The 24747-nt window shown below is 35.8% G+C and overlaps 1 protein-coding gene across 1 annotated transcript in view; it reads left to right on the top strand.

The window, feature by feature from the left end:
• Positions 1-1712: 1712 nt before the first annotated feature.
• LOC132427352 (leucine-rich repeat-containing protein 37B-like) overlaps positions 1713-24747 on the top strand; it is an 87334-nt gene continuing 64299 nt past the window's right edge. The window contains 5 exon segments of the mRNA XM_060014792.2: positions 1713-1720; positions 4917-4988; positions 8236-8307; positions 8930-9010; positions 14941-15012. Of these exon segments, the coding sequence (XP_059870775.1) occupies positions 1713-1720; positions 4917-4988; positions 8236-8307; positions 8930-9010; positions 14941-15012 (305 nt within the window).

Here is a 24747-nt window from a genome sequence, read left to right as displayed (position 1 = left end):
CTCCCGTTGCGGAGCACAGGCTCCGGAGGCACAGGCTCAGCGGCCATGGCTCACGGGCCTAGCCGCTCTGTGGCATGTGGGATTTTCCCAGACCGGGGCACGAACCTGTGTCCCCTGCATCGGCAGGCAGACTCTCAACCACTGTGCCACCAGGGAAGCCCCCCTATCTGTAGTTTGTGAAGGAACCTCCATACTGTTCTCCATAGTGGCTGAACCAATTCACATACCCACCGGCAGTACAAGAGTGTTCCCTTTTCTCCACACCCTCTCCAGCATTTGAACTGCTTGTAAATTTTGGAGATTCATCCTTTGTCAGTTGCTCCATTTGCAAATATTTTCTGCCATTCTGAGGGTTGTCTTTCGGTCTTGTTTATGGTTTCCTTTGCTGTGCAGAAGCTTTTAAGTTTCATGAGGTCCCATTTGTTTATTTTCGTTTTTATTTCCATTTCTCTAGGAGGTGGGTCAAAAAGGATCTTGCTGTGATTTATGTCATAGAGTGTTCTGCCTACACATTGAAGTATAAAAACCATGTGATCATCTCAATAGATGCAGAGAAAGCTTTCAACAAAATTCAACACCCATTTATGATAAAAACCCTGCAGAAAGTAGGCATAGAGGGAACTATCCTCAACATAATAAAGGCCATATATGACAAACCCACAGCCAACATTGTCCTCAATGGTGAAAAACTGAAACCATTTCCTCTAAGATAAGGAACAAGACAAGGTTGCCTACTCTCACCACTATTACATGCTAGAGTTACAGGCCCAAGAATGAAACAGCCCAAGTGTCCCAGTTCTCAGGGGATTTACAAATATATGGAAATAAGTATGTAAGTATAATAAATAGATAGATATAATTTCAAGCATTGCTAAGTACTTTGGAGAGAAAGAAAGCAGGGAAAGGAGAGTAAATCAGTCCCAGAAAGGCCTATTATTTGCATTATATATATAGTTAAATCAATAAAACAAACAAACAAACAAACCCTCAGCCCTCTCAATTTCCTAGAAGTTACAGAGGTTGAGAGAAGGATAATTGTCAATAATACAGAATCAAGAATCAATGTGAAATTCAGAAGATTGCCTTAGACCAGAACCGTGGTCAGAAGTTAGACATGGATCATTCTTAAATGTTCATTCACGCCTGGTTTTGATATTTTCATGGTGTGAGAAAGTTTTAGATCTGGCTTTAACTCTGATTCCCCATATTTTTAAAATTTTTTCTTCAGTCAAAATGGATATTTGGAGTTCTACAGATTAATGTATTTTATTTCAGTTATTCAGTTATTGCTTATTTGAAGCTCCTTTTGGGGTAATTTTCTGGTGACTGACTCATTCTCAGTCTAAACTTTACTTCTAGGCTGAACTTACTGTTGTTATTTTTAACATTTCTACTATCCTGTCATCCAAACAACTTCACAGAAAGAAACCCTATTAATTTGAAATACATACTGTTTGGTTACGCCCTGTCCTACCATGATATTCAAACTCCAACCAGTCTGATATGGGCATCAGCCAATCAGAGAAGTCAGTGCCATTTAGAGTTGAGGATCAGCCCCATCTCTTTGCTGTACTTACTGAATCCTTGTCAACATTCAAAGTTATAGTTAGTATATATGAGTTCCACTTTTGTGTAGCTTTTTTCATATACCATCATTTCCTGTGACGTTTGTATATCATTTATGGTATATACATACAGTTTTGTTACGCCATATGGGGAGGTAGAGTTTTTTCCTACCTTGGAAGGTATGAAAAGGGTTAGCATACATGTCGTTGGACATATTGATTTGTTTTTTTTCTTTTTGGATCATTTGCATGGAAATATGAAACCAGTACTTAGAGGTGAGAAAACAATCTTAGCACCATCTGTTGACCATTCCCCCTAACATGTATTCTGACAATCACTGCGATTCCTTCTAAAATGGTGAATTTCAAATTGAGGTCAGGGTCTTTGAAGCATGCTCAGGGCTCCAAGAGTTCTTTGTGGGAATTGAAGTCTTTTGTGTTTTTGTTTTAATGATCTTATACAAATGTGTGTGACTATATTCTGTATAATATGAACCACCTTAATAGCTGAGTTGCAGAGTTTCCAGGTAGTAATATTTTAATTCTCATAAGCTATGAGTAAAGAATTAATTTATGAGCTGGAATTAAACTATGAGATGGAATTAATATAAATGTGTGACCAAGAGACACTGTGAGTGAAAAGCAGAACGTTTAAATGCAGAACTCAGTGGAAATAACTTCACAAGGCAACATAGCCTGTGCTCAGATCCCCAAGGCTTCTGAAGGATGTACCACTGTTAATATCACATGCAAGGAAGGGGATACTTCCAGGCAAGAGAAACCTACCTTTGACATCTTATAGAGTTTCTTCTATACTGGCTCTCTCTACCACTCCCTCACTCCACTCTTGGGTCACTGGCTATGTGCCTTCCTGCTTATCAGATTTAAGAAACTGGTGCAAAACACCACCCCCTCCTCCCTGCACTATGTTCCTAGTCTTTATTGTGAGACCAGTTGAAGCAAAGGAGTTAACATTCCTAGGGCAGACCCAGGGGTCAGGCTTGACTGTGAATCGTTTCTGCTCCCTTCATTCTGCATTCTGGAGAAATATTTGGCTGGATCTCTCAGTTTCCTAATTTATTCTTTAACTGTCATTTCTGCTGCTCATATACTGAGTTTTTTAAATTATTGCTAACACTTTTCATTCGTATATTCTTGATTAATGGATGCACTATCTGCCTACATCTGTCTGAGGGTAATAATTGTGCTATCCTAAGATCCTCTTGTGCTTTCTTAACTCTGATTCATTGGCTATAAGCTCTTATGTTTGTTTTTGTTTTCTGTCCTTAATGGAGTTGGCTTTATCACATTGTTTGGTCATTCCTGAGTGTAATTCACCTTTGTAGTTGAGATTCTACTGCGTTTGTTTCCCAGCTTTAGGGGACAAGTGAAATGAGCTGTTGGGGCTTATTACTCCCAATGGGTTCCCCTGAGAATAAGGCAGAGGTGGGAGGTGCCTTCTTGTGGCTAGTCAGGGAGTGCATACCTTTCTTTCAGGGTTCTGGGACCTTGCCCCCTTTCTAACACCAATTGCTCCTGCCTAGAGGAAGACACCTTTTGCTGTCTTGATCAAGGAGGGAAGATGTGGGGTTGATGTGTGCTGTCGGCTGCTCCTACCGAACTATTCCAACTGATCACCCTGTAGGCAGCTCCGGGACGTTTCTGGTAGGGGAGGTGCTCCCACACATTGAGCTAAGGTTGTGATTTTTAAGTTTTATCTTTTCTATCGTTCTTAAGGATTTTGGTGGAAGTTGAAGGGGTGGAGACTTGACATGTTTCAATCTGCCAACTTGAAATAGCACAACTTCTTAGGAAACAATTTTGTATCCCTATTACATCCTAGACAAACTCAGGCAAATATGTATCAGGATACAAATACAAGAAGTTTCAAAGCAGTATTGTCTTTAATAAATAAAAACTAGAAAAAAATCTCAGTATACACCAACCGTTGAATAAATAAAGTGTGATATAATCATAATTAGAAGTCATAGACTTCATCAGACACATAATGCAAGCCACATAAGTAATCTTAAATTTTCTGGTAGCCACTTAAAAATAAAAGTAAAATGAAACAGATGAAATAAATGTTAATATCTTTTACTTAACCCTTATATCCCAAATATCATTTTAACATGTAATCATTATATACATTATTAATAAGGTATTCTACGTTTTTTTCATACTAAGGATTTAAAAATATCCAAAGTATTATCATATTTACATTTAATCAATATAAAAATTAATGAGAGAATCTACATTTTTTTTTCATACTAACTCTGAAATCACAATTTGGTTGCTAAATTTTATTACAAATACTTGATCAATATTTAGATTGCATAAAATTTACAGTCGGAAAAGTAGTATCACATATGCAGATTGTTGCTAACATAAACATTTTCCGATAATTACATTGCATATCTGTTTTTTAAATTTTAATTTAAAAATAATTGAAATTAATTAAATTAAAAATTCAACTCCTTAGTGTCATTAGCCACTTTCAAATACTCAGAAGCCTCATGTAGTTGGACATGCAACACTACATACTACAGGCAAAACTAAAATAATTTTACAAAATAATGTTGGATGAAAGAAGCAATGTGGAAAACAATACATATAATATGATTCCACTTATATAAAGTTCAAGGAGAAGGAAGACTAAACTATGTTGTTTATGGCTGATAGAGAAAAGGCGAAAGTAAATTTAAAAAGCAAGGGAATTATTCTTAAAGTCAGGATAGTGGTCCCCTCTAGGAAGTCAGAGAGAGGGTTGTGATTGGAAAAGGGCACATGGGGGGCTTCTGGGATGCTGGCAGGATTCTTTCTTGACATGAATGGTGTTACGTGGGGATCTGTATTGTAATTATTTAACAGCTGAACAGTTGTTCAATTGAATTATTGAACAGTTATGTATATTTTATTCGCATTTTAGTTTTCAAAAATTTGTTATGGGGGAAAACATCAGATGGCTTCATTTGCCCTGATACAGTTGTGTGTGGGACTTCCCAATAAGGTTTGGGGAAAGAGAGGAGGGAAGAGCAGCTCTGCAACGTTGGTGCCACCCAGAGCTGGGTTCTAACAAGAGACTTCGTGGTCTAGAGAGTAGGCTTTAACTGTATGATTTGGTGGGAAGAGTGGGTGGTGTGTGTGTGTGTGTGTGTGTGTGTGTGAGACGTGAAAAGAAGGTTTAAATGGAAACAGAGCAGAAATCACCATCCCTAAATCAAATAAGAATTAGTTTGTTTAGGTGGCACCATTACCCAGCTTTCCTCCACATATAGGAGTTAGTCCTATGTAGTTTATAGTTGTAGTTATTCTGCATTTTGATCCAGAAATAACCGTTTCATTTTTCAGAATTCTCAGTGAAAATGATTTGACTGAATTACATAAGGACTCATTTGAAGGCTTGCTATCCCTCCGATATTTGTAAGTTAATCATATTTATTAATGAGTTCTTACCTATAAAGTAGGTTATCTATAAAGTAATTAAGGGGTTCAAGTTAGATAATCTCTTCAATTTCTTCTAGCAATACAATTCTACAATCCTGTGAGTCTGTGTAGGGCCCCAGCCCATCACTGGCACTAAATATCTCCTATTCATTTTTAATTTTTTAATTATACAGACAAGGTATAGATAGAAAAATACACTTTAGTTGTAGAGGAAAAGTGGTAATGAGGTCTCAGCAATTATAGGCTCCCATATGAACCTTGTTATATAAGTGTTCATATAGTCTCCATCTGTATTTACATTTTGTTTATGACCTGTGGATCAAATCTGGCCCACAGTCCGTTTTTATACAGCCCATATGTTAAAACTGATTTTTAAAGGGCTGTAAATGAGAAAAAAAAAGAAACGAAGAAAAATATGTGACAGAGACTGTATGTGGCCTGCAAAGCCTAAAATATTTACTTATCTGGCCTTTACAGAAAAGGTTTGAAAAAGTTGGTTTAGTGAAATGAGAGGAATTAAAGTTAACCTCAAATTGTCACCTACAAGACAAGAAAATATAGAACACTTAGATTAATATGAATGCCATTAACTCCTAACTTTGATAATTTAATCTAAATTAAATTAACATTTAAGTATTAAATATTTAAGCAGATGAATTATGTAAACTGTATTGCCAAGGGACTTTCCTGGTGGTGTAGTGGTTAAGACTTTGCCTTCCAATGCAGGGGATGTGGGTTCGATCCCTGGTCAGGGAGCTAAGATCCCACATGCCTCATGGCCAAAAATGAAAACATAAAAATAAAGAAGCAATATTGTAATAAATTCAATAAAGACTTTAAAAATGGTCCACATCAAAAAAAATCTCTTAAAAAATCAGTATTGTCAAGAAAACATTAAGTTACCAAAATAACAAACACTTGTTAAGGATTTTAATGCAGGAGGTGTGATATTAAGAATGTTTAAGATGATGGTTAAGTGGTATATTTAGAAATGCTCACACTAAATAAGCATCTCAGAAATACCCCTAACAAAAATCTCTCCAGCCTTTTTATTTCTGTTTTTTGTGTTTGTTTGTTTTGTTTTTTGGGCACGCCACACAACTTGTGGGGTCTTATTTCCCTGACCATGCATTGAACCCAGATCCCCAGCAGTGGAAGCACCGAGTCCTAACCTCTGGATCACCAGGGAATTCCCTCTCCAGCTTCCTTATCAAAGAGGAAATGCTTGCCTAGTATTTCTTTTAATTTAGGGATAAACAGATAACTGTGTTTTTTGCTATAAAACCTCAGTTTTTGTCCTTTGTCCATGGCATCCAAAGTTGTGTACGTCATTAATCTTTATTAAGCGAATGAATAATCCTCTTTAGCAAATAGATTCTTCTTGCAAATATAAAAGGCTTAAGGGAAATGGGTATGAAGAGCCTCACATGACCCTAAAAATAGTTCGTTTAATTTACAAACCTTCCAAGCCTTAAGGGGCAATCACCTTTATATTAGTCTCTTCTCTGCCATCTGGGCTCCAAACCTTAGAAACACAGTTTGGAGAAGAACAAATAAAATAACTGCTCAGTGGGCTAAGCCCTTCATTACTTCTACTATGAAATACTTTATAATCTGATTATTTCATGTTAGCATAAGTATTCTCATCCTTAAAAAAATAATGCCAATCAATAAAAAAGCGAAGAAAGAATATGCTAATACGCACTATGCCTAGTGCTGTAAACATTAAGATGGGTAAGACAGGATTCCTTTCAGCAACTCATGATCTCACAGGGAAAAAAACATATAATAAGCTCAAACCATAATCACAAAATGCTATGGAGGCACAATGAAGTAATAAAACTACATTTATTTTAAAACAGTCATTTCCTCCTTCTCTCCGCTCCCCAGCTATTTGTTGCTTTTATAAATATTTGAGTTTGCTTTATGTCCACGCGTTGGCTTTAAACATGATATACAATTCACATAAGCAGGATCTAGTCCATACTTTGAAGGAGTTTATGCTCAGAGGAAATGGGTTGCAAAAATAGCTATATTTAAAGAAAGAAATGAATATGTGCAATGAGTACTAAAAGTTGGTACTGGAGCACAAAATAGGGAAAAAATACTTCAAATTGGATCAGGGAATATATTACTAGAGCAATGCTGTTTAAACAGGACCTTGAAGGGCCATTTGGTATCAATGACAGACATCTTGGGAAGAATAAGCTTGCAAAAGGAAAGTGGGAGAAAGACAAAGCACAGGAGAAATACTCTGAGTACCTGTAGAGTACAAGTGGGAAGAGTAGAAGATTAGAGCCAGATCATCTAGAGTTTTGGAGGCCAAGCCAAGGATAACATGCCAAGCACCATGTTACCACAGCAGTGCTTTAGGACAACCTTTAGCCTGCAACAGAACCAGCCACTTGGAGGGCTTGTGAAAACACAAGCTCCACCCCCGTAGTTACTGATTCAAGAGGTCCAGAGTAGGGCTGAGTATTTGTATCTTCAATAATTCACAAGTGATGCTGGTATTTCAGAACCACTTACAGAGTGTTAATCTGGCGATCACGTGTAGGATGGCTTAGAAAGGGAGAGGGTAGAGATGGAAATATCAGTCAGAAGACAGTTATACCCATCCAGGTGAAATGAGCGACGAAGCTGGAATCAATGGAAATAAGATAGTCAGCTATAGTCAAGAGTAGGTATTTTCGAATAAAAGTCCATATGATAGAAAGTGTAATACTGAACTAAATTTACATATTAATGATAGGAGTAACTTCCTTTCAAGTTGTGTGAAAGGGTATCTTTTATTTCTTTTGGTAATGAATTGGCCTAGAAAAACAGAACTATACTGGGAAGTGTGTAAATATAAGAATATTCCTTTTAATATTAGAAATTATAATGATATATAGAGATAAAATCTTTGAGCTCATAATCTAGAATTTGATCAGACCACAAAAGGTGGAATCTAATCAATGCTTCTGCTCTCAGGAAAGGTTACCTCCAAAATCTATTGATCTATAGTTATATATTTAATTTATGAAGATCCTGAAGGTGAGACTCTTAAGAGAGGTGAAGGCAGGGTTAGGGGCTCTGGAAGATTCAAATAGTAATTCCTAAGGTTTGGAGTTTAGACCAAAGCTTCTTATGTATTATTATCATTCTAACCTGTACTAGTTATTCCTACTAATTAGATATCTAATAGCTAATTGAGGCAATATTTTCCTTTTACATTTCCTAGAAATTTTTCCTGCAATAAAATACCGTCTGTTGTACAACGTACAGTTGAACCACTACCTTTTTTGCAGTTTATGTAAGTTACAAATATAACTTCATTATATTTGAAATTTTTATAAAGTTTAATTATTTATAAAATTAATTTGTTACTCATTTTGATTAAAATTGCTGCTAAAATTTTGTAGCAAATCCTTTTTCTCTCTAGCAAAGATTAATGTGAGAACTATTACACAGATCAGAGTGAATAATTATAGAGCAGTGATTCTCAACCAGGGTGATTTGGCACGTAGGTGACATTTGGTAGTGTCTGGAGACATTTTTGCTTGTCAGAACTGTATATGCTACTGGCATCTAGTGGACAGAGGCCAGAGATGCTACTAAACATCCAACTGTTCAGGAGAGCCTCCCACAGCAAAGAATTATCCAGCCCAAAATGCCAAGAGTGCTGCCTTTCTAGAGAAATAAAGATCACTTAACACAAGTATTTAATGAACATTTACTATTTTCTATCTAATGCACCACATATATAATCATGAAAGTATAAATCATAATGTCTTCCACAGTGAGATTACTTTAGTGTATGGAGGGAGTACTGATGTTATGTTTCATCATATATAAATTAGAATATTTGCCAAAGGATAAATGTTCTGAAAGAATACATATTTTTCTTCTTCTTTTGCTGGTGTCTTTTTTTGTAGAAATCTTGGTTGCAATTTACTCACAGAACTTAGATTTGGAATGTTTCAGGCCTGGCATGGAATGCAGGTATTATACAAGTTGTAAGTGAAATAGAAGATGAATGCATGTAAAAAACACTGTGTAAAAAAATCATGCAGTTATTGGTTAGCTGGTGTAAGCTCAGTATGAATTCTGGAAAGTATGTCTTGAGAGCAACTTATTTTCCTTTAAAATTAGGAAACTAAGGTACAAAGAGGCCAAGAGACTTGTTTAACTCATATATATGAAACACCCTGCTTTCCATAGTACTGATCTTTGGTACAGGCAATAAAAGGCACCAAGCAAAACACTCAAATTAGCATTGTCATGGAATCCCACCGATGCCTCTCCAATATGCGAATGGTCCATGAAGCTCCACTTTTGAATTTAACTTTGATTCCTGCTCATTTGCAAAATTCCTAACTGCTTAAAATGTATGCAACACAGAGCTGCAAAGAACTAACTATAGCACCGAATTCTTCAGGGAGCAAAAGGTGTGGGTGCTTCTCCAACCATTATTAGCTCTTTTAAATGGTAAGGCAGAAAGAATTCCTGAACACCCACCACAGGCTCTCCCCAGCCACCCAGAACATTATTTTTCAAAAAGCATATATCTCTGAAGTGAATTATCTGTGGTCAATAGGAACGTTTGTAGTATGGGAAAAGACATTGTTTGTGTTCAGCTATAGTGTGAAAAATATGAAGAAAATACATTGCTGTAGCCTAATTCAACATACTTTCTTTGCTGACTACTCTTCAATAAGAAGTGTGGGTTTTATACCCCTTCATTTCAAAAATTCTGTGATTTCTCTTGACACAGGGAAATGATAGTGGGTACTTTCAATGGCCTGAAGTTGATTTTAGATTCAAGGAAAAGAGCTTTTCTACACCTGACTTTGGAAAAGACTCTCTTACCTGTCTTGTGGTTCAGAAATCCAGTTTCACACAGTTCACACATTTTGGGTGAATGAAGGTGTTGAGGCTGTGTCTGGAACTGGATTAGCAATTCCTGCTGATGCCTATCTTTAGCTCCCTCCTTCCTTTCCCTTGTTACTTTGCTGATGCCTACCTTGGGGAGAGAGCACCAAGGGTCTGTTTTTCTTTTGCCAGCACACAGGGGAGCAGGCTGATGGGGTCCCTTCACCAGGAGGTTTTAGTAGCGTCAATATAACGTCTTAAACTCACCACCTTTCCTAAACATCCTATAACACCAAGAGTTCCTTATAAGAATCAGAGTTTCACTATAGTTATGTAGGCAACACGGGAAAATACATTGTGGAAATAAAAAAATAAATCAATCAATCACAGTTTAAAAATTAATGAATTCATTCAGAAAACATTCACTGAGTGCCATGCCCACTGTGTGTCAGCACTGTCCTAAGTGCTGCGGATACAAACATGCATACGCCAGGGACTCTGTCCCCAAAAAGCTTTCATACTGGGAGGAGAAAGATGGATGTTGATGGGAAGACATATATGAGAGCCATTCTAGCATCTATGCAGCGGGGTAACAAGGTGAGGGAGGGGGGTGATGAAGTAGAAAATGGGTGGTAAGTTAGAAAAGATTTGTAATGGAAGAGGCAGGAACTTGTTCCTTTTGAATTTGTGTTCCTCTTAAATGACAGAAAAAGTTAGTGAAAGAATCAGAACTATCTGGTGTTGGAAATAAATTAGTACTGTACTCCTAAAACTCGTTCACAGTTACATTAAAAAGATTGTCACAGTATAGTAAGTCTTTGTTTTGGGCTAAGTCTTTCTAATAGACAAAGGTAATTTGCTTCAGGAAACATTTGCCATAGTGATATATAAACTTTATTGCATCTCTTTCCAAAGGCAAGCCACCAAAGGAAGATGCCACACTCGAGTTAAGTCATTTTACTACCTATTATGACATATTACTGGGGTGTTTATAAGTTTGCCTGTATTAAATAAATTTGAAAAAGGGCCCCAGCTGAGGTGGATTTATCATGAATACAATGAGGCTTAGGCTTCAGGGCTCCTCACTTGCATAGGTTCCTTCCAAGATATTGAGCAGGGTCCTAGCAATTTTTGTATTCATAACTTTGCATGTTTTTATTAGATAGGATTTCCAGAAGTACATGAGGTACAGGCCCCACAAAAGCTTGATTCATCACCAGTTTTCAGGTAATTATAAGTCTGTAGGTTTCTAGAATCAAGCCTCTATGATATTGACAAACATCAGGTGAAGTAGTTAGCAGTGTGGTAGTGTATTTTAAATCCGAAATCTACCTCAAAGATGAGCCAAGAGCTTATTAATTAATAAAGTACCACTTTTTGAATGGTGGTAGTAATCATATCTCTTTCCGATAAAATCAGGAATGAAATATATTATGGAAAACCAGCAGTGGTTGATAATCCTAAATGTTAACTTTACTTTTTTTTCTGACTGTAAATTGTTTCTCCTTCATTCACCTATGCAGGTCCCGACTGATGACTGATGACTTATTTTTAAAAATTCTTTTAGTCACTTCATTGGTTCTAACAATACAAGCTCCATGATTTTAGAAAGTGAAGGACTCTACAATGTACAAAGGCTATATAACTTAACCAGACAGAGCACATTCACATGCTTCCTTTTCTGTGGTACATCAATATTGTACCTAGAACATAAGCACTAAGGGAGAATAAGAGGAAGATCAAAGCCTTATCCCTATTAAATTATTTACCCCGTTGTTGAGAATATCAATGAGGGAGGTGTGGCCACACTATGAAGGCAAATTGAGCTGCGGTCACAGAGCCGCCCTAATGCTCCCCCCGACAACTAGTATTGGTTTCCTTTAGATAGCTATGTACACACAAAATCTTACACACTTCAGTGTGCTGTCATCACTTTTTGCTATGTACTAGAATCCTGGCAGCTTCTCAGATTTAGAAAGGCATAAACATTAAAAACAAAAATAACTTGGGTCTGCCTTTTGCCGTGATTGTCACACCTAGAAACTACCATACTTTTCTTCTCCCAACTGCATCTTATTCTTCCCACCTGTAGTATTTTCTCCCATTGTATATGTTTATTCACTTTCCTGATAGTGTCCTTTGAAGGACGAACTTTTTAATTTTTATAAAATCCCATTTATGTATATTTCCTTTGGTTGTTTGTGCTTCTGGTATCATATCTAAGAAACTATTGTGTAATGCAAGGTCATAAAGATTTAGCCCTCTGTTTTCTTCTAAGAGTTTTATAGCTTTAGCTCTTACATTTGGATATTTGATCCATTTTCAGTTGATTTTCATATATGGCGTGAAGCGTAGGAGTCCAGCTTCATTATTTTGTGTGTGGATGTACTGTTGTCCCAGCATTATTTGAAAAGACTGTTCTTTCCACATTGAACTGTTTTGGCATGCTTGTTGAAAATCAATAGACCATACATATGAGAGTTTATTTCTATACTGCCAATTGTGTTCCATTGATTTACATGTCTGTTCTTATTCCAGTACCACACTGTGATTGCAGTCGTTTTGAACTGAGTTTTGAAACCAGGATGTGTGAGTCCTCCCACTTGTTCTTTACCAACATTGTTTTGGTTATTCTGTTTCCTTGAATTGCCATATGGATTTTAGAATTAGCTTGGCAGTTTCTGTAAAGAAGTCAGCTGGGATTTTGATAGGAATTGCAATGGAACCATAGGTCGATTTGGGAAATAGTGACATTTTAATAAGATTATCTTCCAGTCCATGCATCCAGTATGCCTTTATATTTATTAGATCTTCTTCAATTTCTTTCAGCCGTTTTATACATTTCACAGTGAATCTTGCCCTTAGTTGGTTAAATTTTACCCTAAGTATTTTACTTGTTTTGATGCTGTTACACATGGAATTTTTTTCTTAATTTCATTTTTGGATTACTCATTGCTGGTGTGTAGAAATAATATTGATCTTATATCCTACAACCTTGCTTAACTCATTTATTAATGCTAAATCTATTTTCCTAGATTCCCAGGAATATGTCTTGTGGTCTTCCAGTTTCCCAGGAATACATTGGAACATTTCAAAGTCTCCATGGACATCTCATTCCTCAGCTTTTCTCTTTAAGCTTCTCGGTTGGGCTGTTTTTCCCCAAACTGTTATCCATTGCCTCATGCAACCGCCATGTTAAAATATTTGCTTGAAAATGTTTTCCAGAAATGCCACCTGAGGAGCGGCTTTTCTCACCAGACAGCTCTCGGTCAGGTCAAAGGAAAGCCTTGCAAGTGAGGTCTTCCAGGGGACCACCAGACATGTAAAACAATGACAGTTCTTTGGGAATGAGGCTTTGAAGGCCCTCCCAGTCCATGCTGCTCCTTCTGGTACCAGGGATGTGGGCTGTTTTTCCAAGGCTACCACTGGTATGGAGAGCAAAGGTCAAGAACAAGTTAAAGCAACACAGATCTCATTGTTTTTACCGAAATTAATTTGTTTTCCTTGAATAAATTGCTCCCCCATGTGCTGCAAGCCTGTTGGTTAAATTTCCAGAGTTAAGAAGAAGTTGATTCTGATTTTTGCCAGTTTTGTTGTTGTTTTTGTTGTTATTGGTATTGTGGCTTCTATGGAGGGATGAATTTTCCAATGTCTTTCCTCCATCATTTTTACTGATTTTAGTGCAATATTTTTTAAAATTTCTAAAGTCTCAATGACCATAGGCTAATTAAATATTTATGATGGGAGATGATTAAGGAAAAAATAAAGGAGAAATAATAAATAAAAAGAGAAAATATAATTATCATAGAGGCTTTCCCAGATGGGTAGATGAAGTTTGAAATGGTATTTATATATTTAGTGCTCTCAAAGTTAAGGTTCAAGTAACAGATGTATTAACACCCCCCCTTTTTTTTTCATTCAGGTTAAACACAGGCTTTAGCGTCAGAACTGAGTTCAAATTCCAGCTCTGCTTCTTACTAGCTTTATGACTTAGGACAAGTTATGTAACTTCTCTGTGCCTCAGTTTCCTCATTTGTTCAATGGGGTAATATATCTATCACATAAGGCTACTGTGAGGATTAACTGTTAAATGCTGATCACAGATGCCTGGCAACCCAAAATATATTAGTTTTGATAATTATCTTTATAATATTGTGCACAAATATGCTAATAATTCTTGAGTAGTGTTAACCTATAGTCAGATATTCTTTTCTTTCTTCCTGTTTCTGTTTTCTTTTCCCCCTCGTATTTGTTGTAAAGAACTACGAAGGAAAAAAAAAGGAAGAAAGAAAGAACTAAGAAGAAAATGTATTCCAGCATTTTGGAATACAATTTTGTTCCCCCAAATTAATTTGTTTATTTTATTGATATATAAACAAAATGTTATTTATTTATTCAGCAAACATTTATTAAATACCTGGTAAATATTAGCCACTATGTCAGACACAGGAATAATAATGAGAATAATGTGTGGTCCCTGCTTTCAAATTGCTGACAATCTAGGAGACTGAGAAGTAAACAGGTGATTACATACACAGTAACAAAGGGTATGACAAGGATACACGTGGAACTATGTGATGGGAGTATGGCTTTCACCAGTTCCTCTTGGATTTATCTCTGCTTCTTTGGCTCCAGAACCAAGGAATTAGTCCTATTTTTGTCTTTAACTGGGTAGTTTAAATCATGAAATTTTTAAAAATTTGTAGAGATGAAAGAAAAACCCCTTGAATTGTGGAGGACACTAGAAATAGTACTTTTTTACAGAGCAAGAGCCTCCTACCAGCATAGTCACTTCGAAGATTTTGAACCTGAAACGTTCCTTGGCATAATTTTTCTTTGCTAGCCACTTTTTTTCTAATTTTTGTTTGTTTGTTTGTTTCTCTTTTCCACTTTATCATCTGGAGACCTGGGTCCTTCCCAATGAAAGAGTGTTTTACAGATTCTAAGGGTGATTTATAGGTAAAGACAAAATGATTTTTTTTAAACTTCAAGTTCCATACCAAAAAAAATTAATATAAGCTTTCATGGAAGTAAATGAAAATGCAGATAATTTTAATTCCATTCCATTTTTCAGAATTCTCAATCGTAATCCTTTGACAACAGTTGAAGATTCTTATCTTTTTAAATTGCCAGCATTAAAATATTTGTAAGTATTGCAACAGTTTCATGGCTCATGAAATAATTTCTGCTCTTTTTTGCTTTCGTCAAAGACTGAGTACTTTGGCTGAAATGTCATAATTTAGATTTTAACTGGGTTATTGAAAGTAAGAGTTATTGGCAAAGAAAAGGATTAAGAAAGAATATATATGGGTAAGACAGCCAGCAGAGAATGAGAACAGTGTTGAAGAACACATATAGTTATGGAAGGTGTAGATGCATGTAGGAATATTATTTATCCCAGAAAGCAAAAAGGAATAAGGGGTACATTATTTTTTTAAAAAAACAGTGATCAAAGAGGTAGATGCAATTGAAAATGAGAAGTTCGGATAATAAAAAATGATTCTGCTGTTCAGCACCAAGGTCATTCATTTGATGATGCAAATTTAAATTTCTTCAGTAAGAGTTCTTTAGAATTATCATCTATGGCAAGTCAGAAGCCAGCATTGAAGTAATCACATGTTAAGTATCTTCTTAAGTTTAGAATTTTTGTCTTTGGGTTTTATATCATGCATGTTTGGGCTTCTCCTTCAGAGACATGGGAACAACACAAGTGTCACAACAATTGAAGGCATCCTCATGATGACCCTTGAATTGGAAAAACTGTAAGTTGATTTTTCTGACATTTATTTTCACTCAATTGTTTTTTTAGGTTTGTTTTATTATTTTCTTAAGTCAGGTTTATTTATGTATAATTTTCATTTCACAAAATTCACTGTTTTTAAATATACAGTGTGATGTGTTTTGACAAATGTACACTTCTGTAGCCACCACCACATTTGAGGTAAAGAAAACTTCTGCACTCCCAAAAGACCCCCCATATCCCTTTGTAGTCAATCCATCCTCCTCCCACTACCAGCCCCTGGCAACCAACAATCGGATTTTTGTCCATATAATGTTGTCTTTTCCAGAATATCTTATAACTGAAAGCATGTGTTATATAGCCTTTTCTTTTTGGCTTCTTTCACTTACCAGTCTCTTTGGAGATTCATCTGTTTTGCTGCACCTGTCAGTAATTCATTCCTTTTTATTGCTGAGTAGTATTCTAGTTGTGTGGATACACAGTTTGTTTACACATTCATCGTTTGATGAACATTTGAGTTTTTTCTGGATTTTTGGCTATTATGAACAAAGCCTCTGAAAACACTCACATGTGTGTGTGAACATATGTTTTGTGCTATCATATGTTTTCATTTCTTTGGGGTAAAATACCTAAGGGTGGGATTGCTTCATCATATGCTAAGCGCCTATTTAACTTTTTAAGAAACTGCTAAACTGTTTTCTAAAGTGCCTGTGCCATTTTGCTTTCCCACTAGCAGTTTATGTGAGCTTCAGTTGCTCCACATCATCACCTGATCCTTATATTTGTTTTTTAAAAAAATTTAGCCTTTCTCGTAGGTGTGTAGTTGCATCTCGTGTTTTTTGCCACATTTTGCATTTCTGTAATAGCTGATGATGTTGAGTGTCTGTTGATGTGCAAATATCTTTTTAAAGAAGTGTCTGTTCAAATCCATTTTTAAATTGGATATTTATATTGAGTTTTAAGAGGGCTTTATATAAAAAGCAATGGAAAAAGTCCTTTCTCTCAGATATGTGTTTAGTAAATATCTTCTCCCAGATTGTGACTTATCTTCATTGTATTACAGTGTCTCTGAAGACTAGAAGTTTTAAATGTTTGATGAACTCTAATTTATCAATTTTTCTTTTTTTTCATATTTATTTAATTTATTTCTTTGCTTGTGCTGTGTCTTAGTTGCCGCAGATGGACTCCTTACTTGCGGCTCATGGGCTTCTTAGTTGTGGCATTTGAACTCTTAGTTGCGGCATGCATGTGGGATCCAGTTCCCTGATCAGGGATCGAACCTGGGCCCCCTGCATTGGGAACTCGGAGTGTTAACCACCAGGGAAGTCCCTTAGCAATTTTTCTTAGATGGTTTGTGATTTTTTGTGTCTTATCTAAGAAATCTTTGTCTGAGACCCCATTGTGTAATCCAAAATCACAAAGATTTTCTCCTATATTTTCTTCCGGAAGTTGTATAGTTCCATTTAGGTCTATGATTCATTTTGAGTTAATTTTCATATATGTTTTGAGGGAAGGGTCAACTTTCATTTTTTTGCAGTTTAAAAATCTATTTCTGTAGGACCCTATTGTGACAGCTTATTACACAACTTACTGCACCTTAAATTGTGCCATCCCCCCTCCAATATGGCAAGCTAATAGAAAGTTTCTGTTATGCCAAGGCTAGTTAAGGGGATTGCATGAGATTAGTATGTGAAAGGGTCCTGCATTTAGCACTCTATTCCAGCCATCTTAGGTCAGCTGACAAATGACTGTCTTCACCACGCCATCACACATTGGTCACTGCTCTAGCCTCATCTTCCTCAGCCTCCCACAGCATCTGCCACAATTGCGATCCCTCTCTTGTCAGGTAGATGCCCTCCTCTCTGGATATTAAAAATTATTTCCCTATGTAACTACAATACTGTTAACACACAGTATTGAAGAAATTAAATTCCTACACAATAATATTACCTAATAAAGACTTGCTATTCAAATTTCCCCAATTGTCTCTCTCATATCATTTCTTTTAACAGCTTTTTGAGGTACAATTGACATACAGTAATCTGTGTTCACACACACACATACATACACACCATGAAGACATCACCAAAATCAAAATGTCCATCACCTCAGTAAGTTTCTTAATGTCTCTTTGTAATTCTTCCTTCCTATCGTTCCTTGCCCTTTCCAGTTGCCATGCAACCATTGATGTGCTTTCTGTTTGCATTTTCTAGAATTTTATGTGAATGGAATCATGCAGTGTATACTTTTTTCTAACTGGCTTCTAACTCAGCATGATTATTTTAATCTTCATCCATATTGATGTATATATCAGTAATTCATTTCTGTTTATTGCTGAATAGTATTCCATTATATGGATGTACCCTAATTTATCTATTCACCATTGATGGACATGTGAGTTGTTTCAGTCTGTGTGTATAACAGATAATATTGCTATGAATATTTGTGTACAAGTTTTTGTATGGATATATACTTCCATTTCTCTTGGGTAAATACCTGCAAGTAGAATGGCTGGATCATTGGTAAGTGTATGTTTTATTTTTTAAAAAATACCTGTTTTCCATACTGGTCTGATCATTTTACATCTCTACCAGCAGTGTATGAGAGATTTTCTTCACGTTGCGGCCAGCACTTGCTATGCTCAGTATTTTTAATTTTAGATAGTTTAATAAGTGTGTAGTTGTATTTCACTGTAGCATCCCTAATGATTAATCATGTCAAACATCTATTCATATGCTCATTTTCCATGTGTATATCTTTGAATCTTTAACCTATATTTTTCTGGAGTTTTGAGAGTTCTTTATATATTCTGGAAATTAGTCCTTTATCCAATATATAAGTTGCTAAGTATTTTCTCCCATTCTGTGACTCATCTTTTCGTTCTCTCAGGAGTGTTTTTTGCAGGGCAGAAATTTTTAATTTTGATGGTGTCTAATTTATCTATTTTTTTCTTTTATGCATTATGTTTTTGGTGTTGTATCTAAGAAATTTTGCCTAACTCAAGGTCATAAAATGTTTCACCTGTTTTCTTCTAGAAGTTTTATGTTTTACATTTAGATCTCTGAATCAATTTCAGTTCATTTCTCTATATGGTTTGGATGGAAGTTCTGTTTTTTTGTGTTTTTTTTCACCTGGATATTCAATTGTTCCAGCATCATTTGTTGAAAAGACTATCGTTTCTCCACTTAAATGCCTTTGAACCTGAAAGTCAGTTGTCCACATCTCTCTACTTTTGAACTTTTCATTCTGTTCCTTTGATTTTTTTTGTCTATCTTTACCCTACTATCACAATGTCTTAAAAGTGTAGCTTCATAACCCTTGAAATCAGTTACTGTTAGTTCTTCAACTTTGTTCTTTTTCAACGTTGTTTTAGTTATTCTAAATTTTATTTCCATATGAATTTTAGAATTAGCTTGTCAATTTCTATAGAAAAGCCTACTGGGATTTTGATCTATAAATCAGTTTGGGGAGAATTGATGTCTTAACAATATTGAATCTTCTGATCCATGAATACATTATATCTCTCCATTTATTTAGGTCTTCCTTAATTTCCCCCAGCAATATTTTTCAGTTTTCAGTGTGCAAGTCTTTTACATCTTTTGTCAGATTTATTTAAGTATTTTATATGTTTGATTCTATTATAAGTAGTATTAAAAAACTTTGATCTCTGATTGTTGGTTGAGATAAATTAATCTTTATGTATGTTGATCTTGTACCCTGCAAACTTGATAAACTCATTTATTAGTTCCAGTAGCATTTTTGTAGTTTGTATCAGGTTTTCTACATAATCATATTATCAGCAAGTAAAGATATTTCTACTTCTTCCTTTCCATTCTGAATATCTCTTATTTTTTGTTGCCCTATTGCACTGGCTAGAACCTTCAGTGCAATGTCAAATAGAAGTAATGAGAGTAGACATCCTTGCTTTTGTCCTGATCCTGGAGAGAAAGTACTTTGTCCTTCGCCATTAAATACGATGTTAGGTTTTTTTGTAGGAGTCATTTATCAAGTTCAGGAAGTCTCCTTCCATTCGTATTCTACTGAGGTTTTTTTTTCTTTAATCAGGAATGGATGTTAGATTCTCTTTTCTTGCATCTATTGCAATGATTATGTGATTTTTCCCTTCTTTTCTTAATTTGTTTATTTATTTTTGGCTGCATTGGGTCTTCACTGCTGCATGCAGGCTTTCTCTGGTTGTGGCGAGCAGGGACTAAACTTCGTTGCAGTATGCCGGCTTCTCATTGCAGTGGCTTCTCTTGTTGCAGAGCACAGGCTCTAGGTGAACCGGCATCACTAGTTGTGGCACATGGGCTCAGTATTTGTGGCTCACAGGCTCTAGAGCACAGGCTCAGTAGCTGTGGTGCACGGGCTTAGTTGCTCCGTGGCGTGTGGGATCTTCCTGGACCAGGGCTGAAACCCATGTCCCCTGCACTGGCAGTGGATTCTTAACCACTGCCCCACCAGAGATGTCCTGATTTTTCTTCTTTATAGTGTACTAAGTTGGGTAAATTGATTTTCAAATCTTAAACCAACCTTTCTTTCCTGAGATCAACCTCACTTGGTCATGATGTATCATCTTTTTATATATTACTGGATTTGATATGCTAAAATTTTATTAAGAATTTTTGTCTCTGTGTTCATGTGAGATATTGGCCTATAGTTTTCTTGTAATGTCATTGTCTAATTTTGATACTGTTAAAGGTGGCCTTATAAAAAAGTTGGGAAATATTCCCTTCTCTTCAACTTTCTGGTAAAGTTTCTGTAGCATTGGAATTATTTTATTCCTTAAATGTTCGGTAGAATTTATCAGTTAAGCCACCTGGACTTGAAGCTTTCTTTGTTGGAAGGCTTTAAACTGCACATCCAATTTCTTTAATACATTTATTCTTTAATAAACTTTAGTAGTGCATGTCTTTCAAGGAATTTTTCCATTTCATCTTGAATTTATTGGTATAAAGTATTCTATAATATTCTCTTATTATCCTTTTAATATCTATAGTATTTTTCTGTTTTCCATTTTATTTATTTCTACCTTGATCTTTATTGTGTTCTTTCTTCTCTTACTCTGTGATTAATTTGCTCTCGTTTTCCCAGATTAAGGTGGAAGCTGAGGAAGCTGAGTACAGCATTAGCAGTATCCCACATGTTGACATATTATGTTTTCAGTTTCAGTGAGTTCGAAATAGTTTCTGATTTCCCTTTTGATTTCTTCTTTGACCACAAAGTTATTCAGAAGTGTGTTGTTTAGTTTCCAAATATTTGGAGCTTTTTCAGAATTGTTAATTTCTAATTTATTTCCATTGTGTTCAGAAACATATATTGAATGACTAAAATCCTTTAAAAATTTTTTTAAGTATTTTTTAAAATTTATTATTTTGCTGAGTTGGGTCTTTGTTGCTTCGCCTGGGCTTTCTCTAGTTGTGGCAAGCAGGGGCTGCTCTTCGTTGCAGTGCATTGGCTTCTCATTGGATAACTTCTCTTGTTACAGAGCACAGGCTCCAGGTGCGTGGGCTTCAGCAGTTGTGACACACAGGCTTTAGAGTGCAGGCTCAGTAGTTGTTGGCTACGGACTCAGTTGCTCCATGGCATGTGGGATCTTCCCGGACCAGGGATCAAACCTGTGTCCCCTGCATTGGCAGGCACATTCTTAACCACTGAACCACCGGGGAAGTCCCTATTCCTGTATTCTTAATCTTCTGTGTAGATCCATATTCCAATCTGGTGTCATTTTCCTTCTCCTTAAAAATACTTATTTTAAAATTTCTTATAGTGAAATTCTACTAGTAATGAATTCTTTCCGCTTTTGTATGTCTGAGACAGTCTTTATTTTGCTTTGGCTTTGACAGATCTGGGTATAGAATTCTAGCTTGATAGAATTCAATTCACTACTTTAAAGATGTTATTCCACTGAGATCTCATTTACATTGTTTCCAACAAAAATTCTGCTGTCATTGTTTTCTTTCTTCCTCTGCATGTATTGTGTAGTGTTTTCCTCTGGCTGCTTTTAAATTTTTCTCTTTATTGCTGGTTTTGAGCAATTTGATTATTTTTTGTGCCTTGGTGTAGTTTTGTCCATGTTTCTTATGCTTAAAGTTCATTGATCTTCTTGAGTTTGTGGCTTTATAGTGTTTACCAATTTGGAAAAATTATGGCTATTATTTCTTCAAATTTTTGTATTTCTCCTCTCCTTCATGGACTCTAAGTCCACATGTATTAGGCGACTTGAAGTTGTTGCACAGCTCACTGATGCTCTATTCATTTTTGTTGTTGTTTTGTTTTGTTACTCTTTTTGTTTCATTTTGGAGAGTTTCTATTACTATGCCTTAATGCTCACTTACCGTTTCTTCTGCAGTGTCACGAGTGTTAAGCTCGTTCAATATCTTTTTCATTTACACATGGTTTTTAACCTCTAGAAGCTCAATTTGGGTTTGTTTTACATTTTCCATACCTATACTTAACATTTTCAGTGTATAATCTGGTTTTTTTAACATATGAAATACAGTTATAATAACTTTTCTTCATGTATAATAACTTTTTAAATATTCTTTAATGTCAGTTCTAACATCTGTATAGATTTTACATTAGTTTTGATTGATTGCCTTTTCTCCTCACTATGGGGCATATTTTCCTACTTCTTTGCATGCTTGACAATTTTTCATATGATCCCCGATACTGTGAGTTTTAGTTTCTTGTGTGATATATATATTTATATTCCTGTAAAATGCTTGGGCTTTGTTTTGGGTGAAATTAAGTTACTCAAAACAATTTTATTCTTTTAGGTCTAGCTTTTAAGATTCGTTGGGTAGGAGTCCAAGTAGCCTTTAGTCTGGAGCTCATTATTTGCAACTACTGAGACAAGTCCTTTCTGAGTATCATGAGGTTTTCCAGTCTGACTTGTAGGAACAGCTATTATTCCTACAACTCTGTGTGATATCCAGTTATTTTTATTATTAATCCTTTCATGTGGTTCTTTTCCTGGCATCAAGTAATTCCTTACACAAATGTACTGACAAATACTTTGTTGAATTCTCAAGAGATCCCTCTGCATATCTCCAGAGTTCTTTGTCTGTGCACTTCTTTTCTCTCTGGTAGTCTGCTTTGTGAACTCTAGTTACCTTGGTTTTCCCAGACTCTCAGCTCCATTTCCTCAGTCAGGGAGTCCACCAGTCTCTGCCTGGACTTCTCTTTCCTGTACAATGACCAGGGCAGTCTCTCAGAGAAGTAAGTTAGGGCAATTATAGGGATCACTTCATTTATTTCCCATTTCCTGGGGATCACTGAACTTTATTGCCTGAGGTCCAGTTTCTTGAAAACTGTTATTTCATATGTTCTGTCTGATGTTTTCATTGTTTCGGGTGGGAGGTTAAATTGGTCCTTGTAACTTCATCTTGACCAGAAGCATTAACATAACATTCCATAACATTCTTTAAGTCTGTTTTGTTTTGATACAGAGTCCAATTAAAGATTAGGCATTGCATGTCATGCCTTTGTTTCCTTTAATCTGGAATATTTCCCTACGACATTTTTTTTTGGTCTTTTATGACATTGGTGTTTTTGAAGAATCTAAGCCAGTTGTCGTGAAATTGCCCCACAAGCAGTATTTGTCTGTTTCATCATTAGATTCAAAGTAAATATTTTGGGGAAGAATACTATATAGGTGATGTATTCTTCATACTTCATCACTTCAGGTGTCCCAGTACTAAGTTTGATCACTTGATTAAGGTGGTATCTTCCATATCTCTCCATTGTAAAGTTATTTTTCCCCTTGGTAATTGATAAATCATATGTGGGTTGATACTTTGGGATCAGTGAAGATCCTACTTTCAAACAACTCTTCACCCAACTGTGCATCAATGATAATCCTAGTGTGAATCGATTATTACATTGATAGATGCAAAATGACAGTTTCCTAATTCTATCTTTCCTTTTGCATTTATTAGCTGACATTATTCTATAAAGAAGAGCTCCCCCACTTTCATTTTGAGTATCATTATGAACTCATGTGCTTTTTTTTTCAATTAACTATGTTATACCTTATTATAATGATAAAGTTATTCTTTCGAATGTTCCTTTTGTCCAGATTTGGCCAATGCGATCTCTGTTATTGTTTAACCACACGTTGCTTTTCTATTACTAGAATAATTTCTAATATATTACTACTCACAAATAGGACCTGAGAAAGGAACCCCAGAAGGTGCGGTCTTATTCAGACTCTTCTTAGAAGTGTGCCTTCTTCCTGTGTACTCTCAACCCAAAGTGAGGATTTCGGGTTGGAAGGAGATAATTCTGAATTAAACTACAGATCAGTGTCACCCAATTCTAATCCCTATTCCCTTTTTTCGAGGCATACCATACCTACTGCCATTCTAATCCTTCTGTTGGGCACCTCTCTCCTCCTCTACATTTATTTACAACAGTCAAGAGCAGCAATTGGCCAACCGGCCCCTATCCAGTTCTGCAGTCCATACGCCCCAAGAACTCCTTTTTGCACTGGTATGTGGTGGCCTTGGCCTACCTCTTCTACCTTCTCAAGTAACTCTTTTACCACGAATTTAATTACCTGTGTTTCCATTTATAGGATCTTACCTAGCCGTATGGCCTGTTGCCTCTGCCAATTTAAAAATATTATTGAGGTTGTCTGAAAGACAGTCAAGCTGCGTTGTGACAGTGAATGCCTGACAGGCGTCACATGTTGTGGTGAGTCTCAATTGCGGGATAATAAATTTTTAATTTTTAATTTAATGTTTTAATTTTTATTTTTAATCAATGATGATACATTTTAAAATTAATGATGTAATTGCATTATTTTAATTCATTAATTGAGAGTTCCAGCTCCCTAAGTTTCTAAGAATTACCTCGTGGCTAAAAATCAGATTGTTGTTTACATTATTGAGCTAATAATATCTCAGTTACATTGTTAGCTTAATAATGTAACTGATCCGCATACATAAGGGAACAAGAGAAAGGAATGAAAGGGGGAAGGGAATTAACATTAATGGCCTCATATCCTATGCTGTGCCCTCTGCAAATGAGAACTTATTGATATAGTGCCTCACAGTTTGTAAACTGATTTTATATACATTAGGTCTCAAGTACCCTTGTCTTATAGGACAGGTGTAAATATATTTTTGTTTATTTTGT

Source organism: Delphinus delphis, chromosome 1 (assembly GCF_949987515.2).
Source record: "Delphinus delphis chromosome 1, mDelDel1.2, whole genome shotgun sequence".
Classification (NCBI taxonomy): Eukaryota; Metazoa; Chordata; class Mammalia; order Artiodactyla; family Delphinidae; genus Delphinus; species Delphinus delphis.
This window is presented reverse-complemented; position numbering and strand designations above follow the sequence as displayed.